The sequence below is a fragment of the Meleagris gallopavo genome, chromosome 10, assembly GCF_905368555.1.
Source record: "Meleagris gallopavo chromosome 10, MGAL_WU_HG_1.1, whole genome shotgun sequence".
Classification (NCBI taxonomy): domain Eukaryota; kingdom Metazoa; phylum Chordata; class Aves; order Galliformes; family Phasianidae; genus Meleagris; species Meleagris gallopavo.
In genome coordinates this window covers 5672612-5687277 of record NC_139413.1, presented here as the reverse complement: position 1 = coordinate 5687277, position 14666 = coordinate 5672612, and the positions used below count along the sequence as shown (strand labels likewise).

At 45.4% G+C, this 14666-nt stretch overlaps 1 protein-coding gene and 1 long non-coding RNA gene across 3 annotated transcripts; one reads left to right on the top strand and one right to left on the bottom strand.

Moving 5' to 3' along the window:
• Positions 1-2795: 2795 nt before the first annotated feature.
• On the bottom strand, positions 2796-9279 carry LOC100550448 (flavin-containing monooxygenase 3-like). 2 transcript variants are annotated; one of them, XM_085232154.1, is made up of 9 exons: positions 9149-9279; positions 8911-9048; positions 7103-7291; positions 6624-6786; positions 5624-5766; positions 5345-5544; positions 4872-5230; positions 4402-4474; positions 2796-3387 (listed from the first exon to the last, which is right to left on the bottom strand). In XM_085232154.1, exons 1-9 carry the CDS (start codon positions 9257-9259, stop codon positions 3048-3050), a joined length of 1716 nt encoding a protein of 571 aa, XP_085088280.1. In that variant the 5' UTR covers positions 9260-9279; the 3' UTR covers positions 2796-3047. The 2 variants fall into 2 exon arrangements, with proteins under 2 accessions (XP_085088280.1, XP_010714025.2); XM_010715723.4 differs by lacking the exon at positions 9149-9279 and adding an exon at positions 7625-7658 and having other exon boundaries at positions 8911-9051.
• Positions 9280-9283: 4 nt separating this feature from the next.
• On the top strand, positions 9284-14634 carry LOC146543690 (uncharacterized). The gene is made up of 3 exons (XR_014885329.1): positions 9284-9485; positions 10256-12708; positions 14262-14634. It is a non-coding gene; the product is annotated as an uncharacterized LOC146543690 (long non-coding RNA).
• Positions 14635-14666: the final 32 nt, after the last annotated feature.

The following is a 14666-nucleotide window of genomic DNA, read 5'->3' as shown; positions in this document are numbered from 1 at the left end:
CAGAACACAAAGCAAACCTCAACCACAAAGCACCTTCCTACCTCTACCACTGTCCTCAAGTGTTTTCAAGAATTCTGTCAACACAGTTGGTCACATTCTGTAAACACTGACCCTCCTCCTGAGCTCGGTGTTTAAATACTTTCAATTCTTACACGTACTCCAAGAGCACCTCAAGCACAGGTATGCTGTGCTTGACATTCCCAAACCGTGGCACAGAGACACAGCAATGCTCCCCATCCTACAGGGATGAGCTCTTGCACCACCTCAGCCCCCACCCAGAAGCACCTGCTGTGTAGATTCCCAGAATGAAGTTCTGGGTAAGGACAAAAACCTGAACATTAGGCAACCTGCTGCTCTCTGTGCACTCAAGTAGAGTCATATAATCACTAAGGTTGGAAAACAACTCTAACACCACTTCCAACCCCGACCCAGGTCCACCATGCCCACTGCCCACATCCCTCAGGGCCACATCTCCACAATTCTTGAGCACCTTCAGGGACAGTGACCTCACCACCTCCCATGGCAGCCTGTTGCAAATCTCCACAGCAGAGCCAGGCTATCAGCTAACTGCGTTTGGAGAGATTCAAAGACATTTTGACAATATCACCTCTCCATCAGTTTAAAGGTCAGCTTCCTTAAATTGATAGAGGATCTCCAGGCTTTGCTTGCTAATTGGCTGGAGGAGATGCTGGGCACTCACAGGTGGTCCTCGTGCTGTAGGACTGCACTGGATGGTGGGAAGAAAAGAGCATGGGACCTCTGTTTTCTTGTATACAAAGTGGATCTGGAAACAGCACCAGAGGTGAGCTGGCAATGCCTTCTTCTGAGGTTGTTTTGACCCAAGTTCCACCCAGGATAGTAGAAGTCTGGCCACCCCACATCTTCTTTTGCTAAAGCAACGCTGACTCTGCTGAGCTTCTGCTAGCAGTACAGTTCTTGCTGGAAGGTTCCCATAGGTTTGGGTTTTTGGTGGTTTTTTTTCCCCAATTTGTCTGAAAGGAATATCACCCAGTTGTTGGGTTGCTTTCTGCAGCTTCAGGGCAGAATTATAGGAGGTACCTGAGGTTGGGCCCACCAGCACCAGGTGTTCCTCCTGCAACCTGGCCAGCTCCAGACATGCCATCTGTCCCCTGAGATGCTGTTCCCCATCTCCCAGCCCTCCTGCAACTCTCTGCCAGCTCCCAGCCCTATCCATCTCCTCCTTACATCAGTCTCCAAGCCTCTTTCCCTCAGTTTTTATGCAGGCTCTCAAGGCATAACCTTACCTCACCCACTGTATTGAGGGGGAAATCCACCCAACCTACAGCAGGAGACACACAAAAACTTGCTGGTTGCATCTCGAAAGCCTTTGAACCAGACAAGGGTAAGTCAGGCTGAGCCTGCTGGACTTCAGACCTGTCTGGGTACAGACTTTTAAATCTGTTTGCTATGAGCAAACCCAAGCAGAGAGTAAATAACAGGTCAGGGAGGTCTGGAGCCAAGACTCATCGCTTCTGTCCAGGGATCAGCTACGCTATATCCTGCACTCAGAATCACCTAGAGAATGGGACATGGCCACGGTCCTCACGATGAAACCACCATTCCATCTTTTTGTTCATCAAGTGTGCATTCAGATGTTTTATACCAGGCTTCACCCTCGAGCGAAGCTTTGTGCTCATGGAGATGTCATAAGCAACTCTTACTTTCTAGGTACAGCAATAAGGAAAGAAGTAAGGGCTGTCTGGAATTCACACCTGAATGGGTAATTCTGTTTTTATTATCCATAGCAATTAAAGTATTTTGCTGTCAACTCTCAAGTTAAAGTCATTTCCCACATCAAGCCTGATGCCTGGCTCAGCTTGCAGCCCATAGCATGTATTGATCACAAAATGCAATAAAATTCACAATGCTAAATGAAGAGTAAAAATACTTGTCCTCTTATCTGAAATGAGAAGCGTATCCACATTTCAGCTGGGACAGAATTGATTTTTCCTTCACAATACCTGGTATGATGTTGTGTTTTGACTTTAGGAGGAAGCCATCACTGATAACTCAGCAATGTTTTAGCTGTAGCTGAGCAGTGCTGCACAGAGCCAAGGACATTTCTGCTCTCAGCTTCTTGCTGTCCTGGCTCTGAGGGGCTGGGGGAGGCACAAGGAGGTGGGCAGGGATAGAACCAGGACAGCTGACCTCAAATAGCCAAAGGAATAATCCCTACTCTATGTATGGCATCATGGAAGGCAGTGGTTGACAGGGGGGGAATTGCTCGTGCCTCATTCGTTTTATGTATATATTCGTCTGTATATATACACACGTATAAAATAATTATAACTATAATCTTTTTTTTTTCCTTTTTGTCTTTGTAAACAGTTTTTATCTCAACCCATGAGTTACATGTTGGTTTGTTTCCCCCCCCCCCCCAATTCTCTCCCCCACCCCACTGAGGAAGGGAGGAGTGAGCGGTGGCACAAAATTCTGGCTGAAAAACTCTTTTTAGAGCAAACTGCTGATGGCTCCAAAAGCACCACAGGTGGTTACTGCTTCTATACACATCAAATAATCCATTGTGCAATGAGCAGAGCAAAAGCGGAAGGTGGTATCAAAGGAAACATAGGGCACATCTCTGCTCTGCTAAAGCCACATTAGCAGGTTGGGATGTCACCCAGCCCAGGCACCTCTGACTGCTCAGAAGTGCCAATACAGGCAAGCCCATTTAGCCCAGAACATGTGTTTTACACCAAAACATGTTATCTCCATTTCTCCACTATAGAAAAAAAATGTGGAAAGGTGAAATTGAAGACGCATAGCAATGCATCACACATTGAATACATGTTTAGAGATAAAATCACCAGCTGACACTTTCATACTTTGTCATCGCCACAGCTGAGAAAGGTCCCAAATTGACAAGGCACCGAGGTTACACTGATTTCCATAGCTGTATATTATATATAAGGGAGCTCTTGAAGAATTATCTAGGCAGGGAGTGAGGCAGCAGCACAGACAGTGGCCAGCAGAAAGCATCCTACACACAGAAGCCACTCGGTAAGCCTGCAGCCCTCCCCATCCCCCTACCAGTAGAGCACAGTGAGGAGGAGGAGAAGCAGGAGGAAGAGCATCCCCAGCACCAGCAGGCTGGGGACTGTAGTGGTAGCAGGGGGGGCTTCACGTGTCCTCGTGGCCTTCAGCGTTCGGTCCCACTGAGTGAAGATGGCTCTCCTGGCTCCACTCCACTTTCCCGGCCCTGTCAGGCGGAACTGGTAGGGGGTGCAGGGACCAAAGAAGACCTTCAGGGCCAGTAGCGGGTCTGTCAGCAGGAGCTTGAGCACGTTGGGCTTCGCACCAATGGCTGAGGTCAGCTCATTCATGTAGGTGATGTAATCGGTCTGCAGCGTGTCACTTGTCCTGAACCTTTGAGGGAGAGGGTAGAGGAAGAGAGATCTTTAGATCTTCTTATTTCTCTCGACACGACATCATCTTGTGTTCTTGCTGCTTGAGGAGACCCTGTAACAGCAGCCAGGATGGGCAGGGAGGAAATCCTCCTTAAATTTAGACATATTCAGTGCACGGTCAAAATAGCACAGGGATTTGGCAGAGAACACAGACAGCTTTCTGTGCTCGGCAGCAGCCTGTTCCCATGACATTAAGGCAAGGGCTCGGAAAACTGCTCTCCCACAAAGCCTTGAGAAGGGGGATGATGTGCCCCCTGTCAGCCTAGGGAAGGTGGCACCTGTCCCTGTCATCCCCCAAAACTGTGGAGCAGTGCTGGGTTGGGGCATGGTCACACATCACTGCTGCTGCTGGTGAAGGGATCTGGCTGCCCCTGCAGCTCTGTGCTTTGGAACTTCCTGTAGTGCAACAGTTTCTAAGAACAACATAAAACATTGCTTGGGCCATATTCAGCTTTGACCATATTGATATTTGTCAAGTATTGCTTCACTATAACATGAGACATGTGCAAAGAGGGGGTAAACAAGACCTTTGTGTACTTTATGAAACAAAAAAAATGTTACTGAAGAATGAGAACAAGGGAATGTTCTGTTTTTGCTGGGGCCTCACTTTGTGTGCAAGTAAGAAATGTTTTTTTTCAGATCGATAACACTCTACAAATGCTGCAAAGCAGCATTTTCAGACAGGAAATCTTACCATTATAGATTTTCTGCACAGATTTGACCAATTCAACTGCCCTGGGGCAGTTGGAAACCTAAGAACTGACACTAAGGAAGCTGGGTAGGACCTTCCTGTGTTGGTCCCAGTGGGTTTGCTCATCTGGGATGTGAACGGACTTGTTCAGAAAGGTCTCCTTGCAAGGAGCTTTCCCCCTGCTGCAGCCCTCCCCATGCCCATATCCAATCCACCCAGGCTGAGATGACAGCAAGGCTTTTCCTCCTCCTTCCTAGGCAGTGTCCCATGAGCTGCACCTACCATTTGATCTTATTCCTCTTATTCTCCTCTATGTCTTCCAGCATCTCACTCACTGAGGGGAGCTTGCAGAGCCCTGGAAAGAGCATGAAGAGTGTCGACAAAGGGTGACGATGCCCAGGAGATCCCTCCTGCAGCAGATGGGGTCTGTAGGGGTCAGCCGAATCCTTGGGCACTTCTCTTCCCTTTGGTGTCAGGATCTGAGCTTGGATCAAACTTGGGCGTTGGGGTTGTAATAAAACAGATTGCCCTCTCCTTTAGTATCATGGCGATGCCCGGGTAGCTGCCCCACCACAGGGACCTCGCTGACATCTGCAGCTGGTCGATAAGTGACCTATTCCCCGTGGTGCAAGGCTGGGACTGGTTACTGGTATTTCCAGCACTCATGCACTGCCCTCATTTTTAGTTTGAGCCTGTATATTGCTGATGGGAAATGCTTCTTCCCATTTAGGGACCTTAGCTCATTCACCTACCCTGAAACACCTTGATCGCCCAGCGGCACTGGACGTCTGCTGTCGGGATGGTGGGTCCAAAGGACTGGACCAACCCAATGACTGCCATAGTTGGCTTCTCCAGCTGAGGAGGAACAATGCATTTGTAGAGGTTAACCTCATTGTTTCTGCTTTCAATGATGGATTCATCCTCCATGAAAGGAAAGGAGTGAGAGTAGCCAGTGGCAAAGATAACCACATCGAGGTCGTCCTGCACAGTCCCATCTTGAAACAAGACTGACGTTTCTCTGAATTCCTTCACGCTTGGCTTTATCTGCACCACACCACAGGTGATGCGGCTCAGGATGTCATCATTCAGCACTGGTTCCCTGCGGGATGTTCTGCAAGGAACAAGTCTGAGTTGGCCCCTACTGCTGGCCCTGGACAGGCTAGATTTCATCCTGCCTGGGACCAGCACTTATGGTGGCTTTGAGAACAGATGGCCTCATGCTTACCCATCCACCGGCATTAGGCCAAAGTCCTCATGTTTGTACTGCTGGTTCATGCCCCTGACATAGAGCCAGTCACTGACTGCCTTGGGGAGAAAGTTGTCCAGCCACGTCCAGAAGCGGGTGATGAGCAGCATGTCCCAGGGGTAGCCGAAGTTCCAGACACGGCTCATCACCCAGGAGCCCCTTCGAGAGCTCAGGTAAACCTGGGGGATGGTGAGGCAGGGGTGAGCCACCCCCATGGTGGCCACCAGCTCCAACCAGCCCTGGTTCAGGTCTCCATACCTGCGAGGCCACGGTGCTGAGCTCCACAGCAATGTCACAGCCAGAGTTGCCCAAGCCGACCACCAGCACTTTCTTCCCTCTGAACTTTTCCGGCTCCTTGTACTCCCGGCTGTGTAAGTAGCAGCCTTTAAACTTCTCTATCCCTGGGAGCAGGAAGACAAAAAGGGATGTAAGACACTTCTTCACTGATGGCTGTTAACCTTGGCTGCTCCCATTCCTCCAGGCGCTGCCGGAGCATGTCTGGGAGTTGCTCAAAGCAGAGGGCTGCTGCAAACCTATAGATAGGTTTTTGTCTCTGGATTCATTCAATATTTAGACAGAGAGGAGCATGCGAGAACAGGATAACTTTGTGTGGTATTTGTGTGCCTTAAAAGTACAACCCAGCACCACCCTGAGACACCAGACCAGCCATGGTCCATCCGCTTGGTGCGTCTTCGTGCCTTTGCACCAGTAAATGATGGGAAAACAACTTGAATTTCTAAAACAGAAGGTGACAAAGGACACAACGGGAGTTTTCCCAGCCAGCGTCCCAAGACCTCACCTCCTCCAAACAGACCCCCAGCACCAAATACTTCTCATCATAGGAAGTTCTCCCACTGCTGAACCTGTAAAGCAGAGGCAAAGTTTGCGCACAGCATTTGTACTGTGGAAAAATCATGGAAAAATGCCAAAAGTAGTGCTTTAAGAAACTCTTCAGTGAAGAAGCTTCTATTAAATGGAAACACCCTGCAATATTTTTTCCAGGAAATATCAGCATTGCCTCCAGTAAAAATGCCCCTGCTTTGACATGGCTTGGATACAGTCTTTTGTCTTTTTTTTAAAAAAAAAAAAAAAAAAAAAAAAAAAAAAAAAAAAAGTTCTGATCTCCTGAACAGAGCTCACCCCTAACATCAATCTTTGATGCTGGAAAAAAAAAGAACAACAACAAAACATCCAACATTTGAATGTAAAGTGCACACACCTGGCTGTGTGATGGCTGAATCAAGTTCATTTAGCTTACCTGGGAAGTGGGCAAGGGGGAGGTTTGGATAGACATGGTGCCCAGTGCAAATCATAACAGCATCAAAAACCGCTGCCTCTTCCTTCCCGTCTCTCCGCGTAACCACCTCCCACTGCCCCGTAGCACTGAAGTCAGGGCGCTTCCTTATCTTCGTGACCATGGTCTTAAAGGAAAGGGATAAAGGTGTGGGAAGCACTCCAGGAGCCCCACGGCAGCCAGGCAGGCTCTGTCCTTGTCCCCACCAGACACAATGTCACAGACTTGGCAATTATTTTGGATAGAGAAAACCCACTGGTGTCCTCCCATTCCATCTGATTTTCCATCCCAGAAGTAACGGCTTCCCCACATTGGTTGGTTATTTGACACAACCCAGCCAGAAGCTGGTGAGACCCAATTTAACAAAACCAGCAAGCTTTTTCCCTAGGATGTCTACTCCAGGATTTTCTTTGAGACACAGCAGCAACGTCCATCCCTCCTACCTTGAAGCGGATGTGCTGGAGAAGGTCAAAATGCTGTGCGTAGTCACGGATGTACTTCTGGAGCTTTGTATTGTGTATATAGTTGGGGTAGTCATCAGGGAAGGGGAAGTCAGGGTAGCACATCATCTCCTTGCAGGAATTGGTGAAGACAGTGCGGTAGATGCTAGCTTTGCCTTCCTCTGGCTTTTCCTGGAGGGAGAGGAGAGGGCTTTGGTTAGAGGGCTCTGTCATGGGCACCCCAGAAAGTCATAAGCCACAGGCAAGAAAATGCTAAGCTAGTCTGGACATAACCCCACCCAATGTCATGATTGCTAGGAGAATCACAGTTTTGGAGACCTGAACCACAATGTCTGGCTCTCAGAGCAACGTCTTCACCTGCAACCCACCTCCTTCAATGCTTTCTATGCCCTCCTTGCCTGGCCATGTAATTCCCAACCTGTCCTTCCACTCAGCTTCACCAACCAAACCCAGAAACAAGGCCACTGACCACCCCTAGAAGGTCATCCCTAGCCCACTGCTTACCTTTCTCATATGCTCACAGGCTTTGTGGGCTCATCTGAAAGAACCATATACAGTACATCCCTGTTATAATCTCAGAATCCTCGGTGTAATATCTTCTGCATTTACCTTATAGGAAGATCAGCTCTGTTGATGTCTGTGCTCAACTTTGTGCAAACACACAACTGCTATTTTCAACTTCAAGCCTTTCTTCTTATAAACATCACTTGCAGAGTTCAAAGTGATATTTCCCTCTGCTTAGCTGGAGCACACAGAGGACACTGCAGACTTATTGCTCAAAAGGGAACAAAATCCAGGCAACATCAGCAGCTAAGAAAAATACTTTGCATCTGGCCTGCTGGCCAACCATTCTATGACAGAGCAAGGATCACATCCCTGCCAAAATCTCAGATGTCCTGTGTACAAGATGATCCAGCACTGTTGTCTGGACATCAGGGCATTCAAAACAGCTGTTGACTTTTCCGGCTGGGATTTATGTCCCCAGCTTTGCCCAGGCAGTATTAAGGGATAGACACACCCACAGCAAGGGAACAGCAAATTTTGGGTGGCCACCTGGCTGCAGGTTCGCCTGCTCAGTAGGCAGAACGAGGCAGATGTGCAACATTTACCACATCTTTAATAAGTCACAGGAGTAATTAATAAAACGATGTTTCAGCCAAGCACAACTGCCACAAAACTTTGTCTTTTCTGCTGTTAAAGTTTGGTTAAAAATACACCCAAGAGAGCTTGAAGGAAACTGAAGAACAGAAGGTTATTTGCATCAGAACAAAACAAAAGAAGAAAGAAAAAGAAAAGGAAGAAAGCCCCACCAAACTCTAAGCTCTAAGTGTTTTATTGCACTCTTGTCAAAATAAGAGTCTCACTAGGGCTGGAAGTGTCCGTGTTCCAGATGATCCAAGAATCAGCAAGCCCACATCAGTATCTTGCTGAAATTACTCTGTACAGCGCTTCTGCATTCCAAAAATATTCGGGGTTAAAAATTAAACCAACTCCTCAGGTTTCTAGTGATAGAAAGTGTGGGTGACCCCAAGGCAGGGCCCATAGGAACACCCCAAACCCATCAGGTATAGTAACCAACCCCTGTGAGTGCAAGTGTGCCCTGAGGAGAGCATTCCCCAGGCACTTAAGAGCTGGTTAGCCATCGCCCAGAGCTAACCTGATGCCTTCACCCCTCTACCGTGAGTTTTATTGTGATCATTTCCTCCACTTGAGCGGCACTTGCAGCCACCATCCGCAAACTTTCCCCTAGCCCCAGACTGCCAGAAGACCACGCAGCCCAAGCCCCTCACCGTGTAGCGCCAGAGCCCTCCGATGTCCTCGCTCTGCTCAAAGCAGATGGGCTCCAGCCCCTCTTCCAGGCAGCACTTGGTGGCTGCCAACCCGCTGACGCCTGCGCCCACCACAGCCACGCGTCGCACCATGGTGTCCTGCGGGTGGGAGAGAGGCTGTCATGGTGCCACGTTGTGCTCCTAGGCCCAGTCTGGCCCCATGCAACACCTGGAGCTTTTTCCATCTGTCCTCGCTTACCTGTGCAGCCTGCAGTGCCTCAGAGCTTGGAGTGGGAGCTGTGGGAGGAGAGGATCTGTGTGGCTTTGAGGCGTTTCCTGCCAAGAGCAAAGCTTTTATCTGGCACGACATGGGAGGCAGGGCCAGAGCCCTGCAGCAGTTTGGATGGCTGCCTTCTGTTGGGTGGACTTTAGCAGTCCCACAGCTGCAACATGAGGAGCTGCGGGCTCAGAGCTCTTGAGTTAGGAAATCAGTACTTTGGGCTGGAATTATTTCCACGGAAGAGGTCAAGGACACAAGCAGCTCCCCCCAGCACCTCTGCAAAGCTGCATGGCAACATCCAAGTCACTGAGAGCAGGTGAGGCTCTGGAGAGGCTGCACAAGTTCTGTGTTCACTTCTGGGCCCCTCAGTACAAAAAAAAAAAAAAAAAAAAAAGACATCGAGGCCCTGGAGTGCATCCAGAGAAGTGCAGCAGTGCTGTGCGGGGTCTGGAGCACAAGCATGATGGGGAGTGGTTCAGGGAACGGGATGGGTCAGTGTGGAGAAGAGGAGCTCACCTTACTGCTTTCGCAAAATGCCTGAAAGGAGGCTGTGGTGAGGTGGGGGTTGGCCTCTGCTCCCAGGTAACAGCAACAGGGTGGGAAGTGATGGTCTCAGGTTGTGTCAGATAACACATTTCAATGGAACCATGTATGTGTTTTAATACATACTCTTTTGTTGACAGGGTAATTCAATTTTTTTTTCCAGACATATAAAGTGCTTAAAATAGCAAAGATTTATAAAATTGTTTGTTTTTAATATACATATCTGGGCATTAGAGAATCATAAGGGCAGGAAGTGACCTCTGGAGATTCCCCAGTCTGATCCTCCAGTTCAACTGCTGTGCTAAGGCATGTTCCCTTGAACAGGTTGCCCAGAAAAGCATCCAGGTGGATTCTGAATATTTCCATAGAGGGAAACTCCACAATATCTGTGGACAGCTTGCTCCAGTGCTCTGTGGGTTAAGTAGGAATACAGAAACTTCAAAACATCTGAGGTCAAGAGTCATCAAATTTAGACTTAACTCAAGCTAATTTACTAATACTAGTATACTAAGAAAATTCTTAATTTTCTATTCTTCCCTGTAGGCTTTTTGGAGGAGATACTCTGCAAGAAAAAGTTGTTTACAGCTAAGATACTATGTTATTTTTGTACAAGCAAGGATAAGGATGTTGTTATCTATCACTGCATATAAACAAATTCTTTGGGCTACTGTTACGATTCAGAATCATCTGCATGCATCCGAACTGGCAAAGGAAGATTGACAAGGATACAAAATCTTAAGGTCTTCAGCACTTACTATATAATCTGCATTCAGAAATTGGAGAACACAAAATTCAAGAGAAAATCAGAGCTGCTTTACTGCTCCAGAGGTATTTCAGAAAATGGCAATCTTCAAAACTGGCTGAAAGAAAGAGCTGCCCTTGTCATTCAGTCTTGGCATAGGACGCACAGAGAGATGAAACGGTATCTACATATTAAGCAAAGCATTCAAGATTCAGGTTTGGGACAGGTGTCAGATATCTAGGTGTATTTACCAGGAATACAGGACACAAATAGTGACTGTTCAGCAGTACTACAGAGCTTATTATCAGGGAAAAATGAGAGAGAACTATTTGCAAAAGTGTGCAGCGGTAGTAGTTCTCCAAGCTGCTTTTAGAGGCAAGAAAGCACGTATACTATACAGGCAAACAAAAGCAGCTTGTGTTGTTCAGTCACGGTGGAGAACGCGACAAGCAAATTTTTACTATTAAAAAACCCCTGTTACTATATTGTAGTCGCATGTGAGAAAATACCAACAGGTAAAAAGATACAAAGAGATGAAAAATGCTGCTTCTGTAATTCAAGCTTGGTATAGGGCACGTGTCACTTCTAAAAAAGCAGACTTATCTTTCCAGAAAATGCTTCTGGCTGCCATTGTCCTTCAGTCTGCCTACAGAGGAAGGAAAGCTAGAAAAGAAGCTCACATTTTGAGATCTGTGATAAAAAATTCACTCATCTTTCTGTGCTTATGTCATCCAAAAGAGATTTAAAGACTTGAGAAATGCTACAGTGAAAATTCAAGCTTGTGTAAAGATGAGACAAGCTCGTAGGTATCACCGTGCCTAAAGGGAAGCACCGCTTTACGTCCAGCAAAGGTATCGGTCTCGTAGATATGCTCTTCAACTTAAAGCAGATTATAGGAAATTGAAGGGAGCCTGCATAAGAATTCAAGCTGCAGTTTGAGGCTATCTTGTCAGAAAACAAATGAAAAGGTGAAGGGAGACTGCAATATTTCTCCAGGCACAGTGTAGAATGAGGAGGATCAGGGCACATTATTTAATTATCTACAGTGCTGCTGTTGTCATTGAAAAACACTGTCATGCATACCACAAGCAATTCTGTCAGAGACAGAAGTTCCTGCAAGTTAAAAAAAGCAGCAGTGTGCATACAGGGAGCCTACAGGGATCATAAGGCAAGCAAAAAGCTTAAGCTTGAATTTTGACAGCAGCTCAATGTTCAGACAGCTTTTAGAGCTCATGATGCAAGAAAAAGACAGAACTTGCAAGACTAGTAACAGGCAAAGTCTGACCTTCCTAAAGATAAAAGCTTACTTTACAAGCAGCTTCTCACAGTTACCAGGTTCGAAAGCAAATTCAAAGACAATGTGCTGCTGCAACTGCTATACAATCTGCCTTCAGAAAATTCATAGCTCTGAAAACGTTCAGACTTATGAACCATGCTGCGCTCACTATCCAAATGCATTACAGAGCCAGCGTCATAAGCCAAAAACAATAGCAGGAGTACACTGAGCTGTGGAACTGTGTAGTACATACTTCAGTGAAAAAAAGACTCAAAAGAAGCACAACCTTGCAACAATTACTCAGTCCTATTGCAGAATGCATGTCAATCAATTAAAATTTTAAAAACGAAGGCAATCCACTCTAGTGATTCAGAGATACTTTAGAGCTTACTGTATGAAAAAAAACAGTGTGCACTTTATCTAAAGACAAAGGTGGCTGCGCTTGTCTTGCAGTCTGCGTACTGTGGGATGACTGTGAGGAAACAACTGAGGGAATTAAGCAAAGCTGCAATGACAACACAAGCAGCCTTCAAATAGGACCTGGTAAAAAAGGCCAGTTTAATATACATGTGTGGGCATTAGAGAATCATAGGGGTAGGAAGTGACCTCTGGAGACTCCCCAGTCTGATCCTCCAGTACAACTAGCAAGACAGATATGTGCCACAAGGAAGATTAGGTCTTTTCTTCAGATGGCTGTGCAACGTAGAAAACTCATTCAACTTAAAAAAAGCAGCTATTACATTACAAGCCTATTACTTAATGCACAAAGCTAAATCACAGCATGCAAGCTATAAAAAAGTAACTGCTGTCAAACAGCAACGGTACCACTCCCACCTGATTGTAAAACACCAAAGAATGACTTATTTACAAACCCAGGAAAAAAAAGCTATCACTTTTTTTATATAGCGGACTATAGTCAGAAGATTCATTGTAAAGAAGAGGTTCCAGAAAATTGAAGGAAGCCCAATAAAAATTCAGGTACTTACACACATATACAATATTGTTTGTTGTTCTCATTTACTCGTTTTGGAAAACTGCAACTATTTCAAACGATGGTTGAAGCCATATATCTTAAACAGAACCACATTCTGCAGTATATTAAGTGTGTAAATTTATGTAATGGTTACTACAGGAGAACACAGAAATCAATCTGGCTCCATTTTGCCTTTCCCTGCTGAGGCATTCATCTTAAAAGTCATATTCCTTTTTTTCCTTATCTTTCCCCTAAAATTTTACTGCTTAAAATTTAACCTCTGATATTTGTATGCATTTCTATTGCTCTTTTAAGAATATTTTGGTCTTAACTGGCTTTCACCTACTTAAATATTAATAGTTTAATGATTATTTTCTTTAGAATAGGAATTAAAGCTGTTTAGACACATTGAAATAAGTAAACTTTAGAACTGGATATATGGTGAAGTAAAGACAGAAAGGGTACGATCGCATTCTTTAAGACTTTGATTTACTTAGGTGTATAATCAACAGACATACAAAGTGGTGTGGTTAGGTTGGCATCTACAGATCACGTAGCTAGGAAGATCATCATGTTGGAAAGGAATAATCAGAAACAAACACAAACGCTCACCCACAATGTAGGCTCACAGAAAAAAAACTCCAAGAAGAGCAATCTCCAGAAAGAGAACCTTCCTCAGGTGGCAGTCCACCCTTAAATGGGTCCAGGAGAGGTGCAACCAGGCTCCACCCCTTCCAGTCACACAGGTGATTTGCCTTCACCTGTGCTCCCGTGGCTGACTCAGTGCTGGCCTCAAGTGATCAATCAGAGGTTCAGGCCATGATTCAACAGTTCCCATACACTCGCACCTTCCTAAATAAGCCGCATTAAGATTTGGGGTGTTTGCTTTTTTTTCTTTAGATCTGTGAAATAGCTCCAGGCTAATTTTGGTGCCTATATAAAATATTTTGAATAGGGACGTGAGGAGACATATTTCATTCTTATTGCATGCCTCAGCTGTACACTGGGTGTGAAACTGTGGTCTGTGATGTCTCAGGCGTGCTCTGGGAAGGGAAGTATTTAGTTTTGACACTTTTTCCTCCCCTCTTTGATTGGGTAAAATATCAGCAGGGTTGGCAAGAAGTAATTAAGGGTTAGAATTGCTCTTTGTCTCTAATGTGTTTGTTTGTTTTGTTTTTGAGGATGAAGGAGGGAAAGTTTCTCCCTGAGAACACCATCTTTCCCTCTGAGAAAAGCTTTATATGACTTCTTGTGGAGTTCTTAGTTATTTTACTCTAAAGAAAAATGAAAGGAGTCTCTCTTTAGGGTATTAAAGGTGAAGGCAATTCACCTGTGCTACCAGAAGGGGTGGAGCCTGGCTCCACCTCTCCTAGATCCCATTTAAGAGCTGAGTGCCACAAGGGAAAGATGTTTTCCTGGAGACTGCTTCTTGTGGAGATACTGTGAACCTACAAAATTGGTAAGCATTTTCCACTTATTATCTTTCTATTGTGATAATCTTAGCTTAAAACTGTGTGCTAATTGATTTTACACTTCTGTACGCTTATTGCTTGTATAGCATGTCAGATGTGAAATGTTGAACAACAAAAATTCAGTCAGGAGAAAAGAACTGCCATCAAAATTCAGGTAATCCGGGTAGGTGTTTTGGTTTTTATTTATTTATTTATTTATTTTGGATGAGGACTTGGTTTTTTTTTTCCTCTTTTCATGTTTCTTGTACTTTTTTTTTTTTAAGGTGTAACTATCTTTATAGGCATTAATGGCATTTGTAGTATTTCTCTAGCTGTTTTTTTTCTGTTTTGTAGAAAACAACTTCTAGATATCAGGAAGATGCATGTTGTACAGATAGGAATCCTAAGCTCCTTTCATGCTAAAGGGACTTTATCTTTTGATTTGGTTTGCTCTATTATAAAAGAAACAAAGGTGTTATATATATATATATATATATATATATATATATATA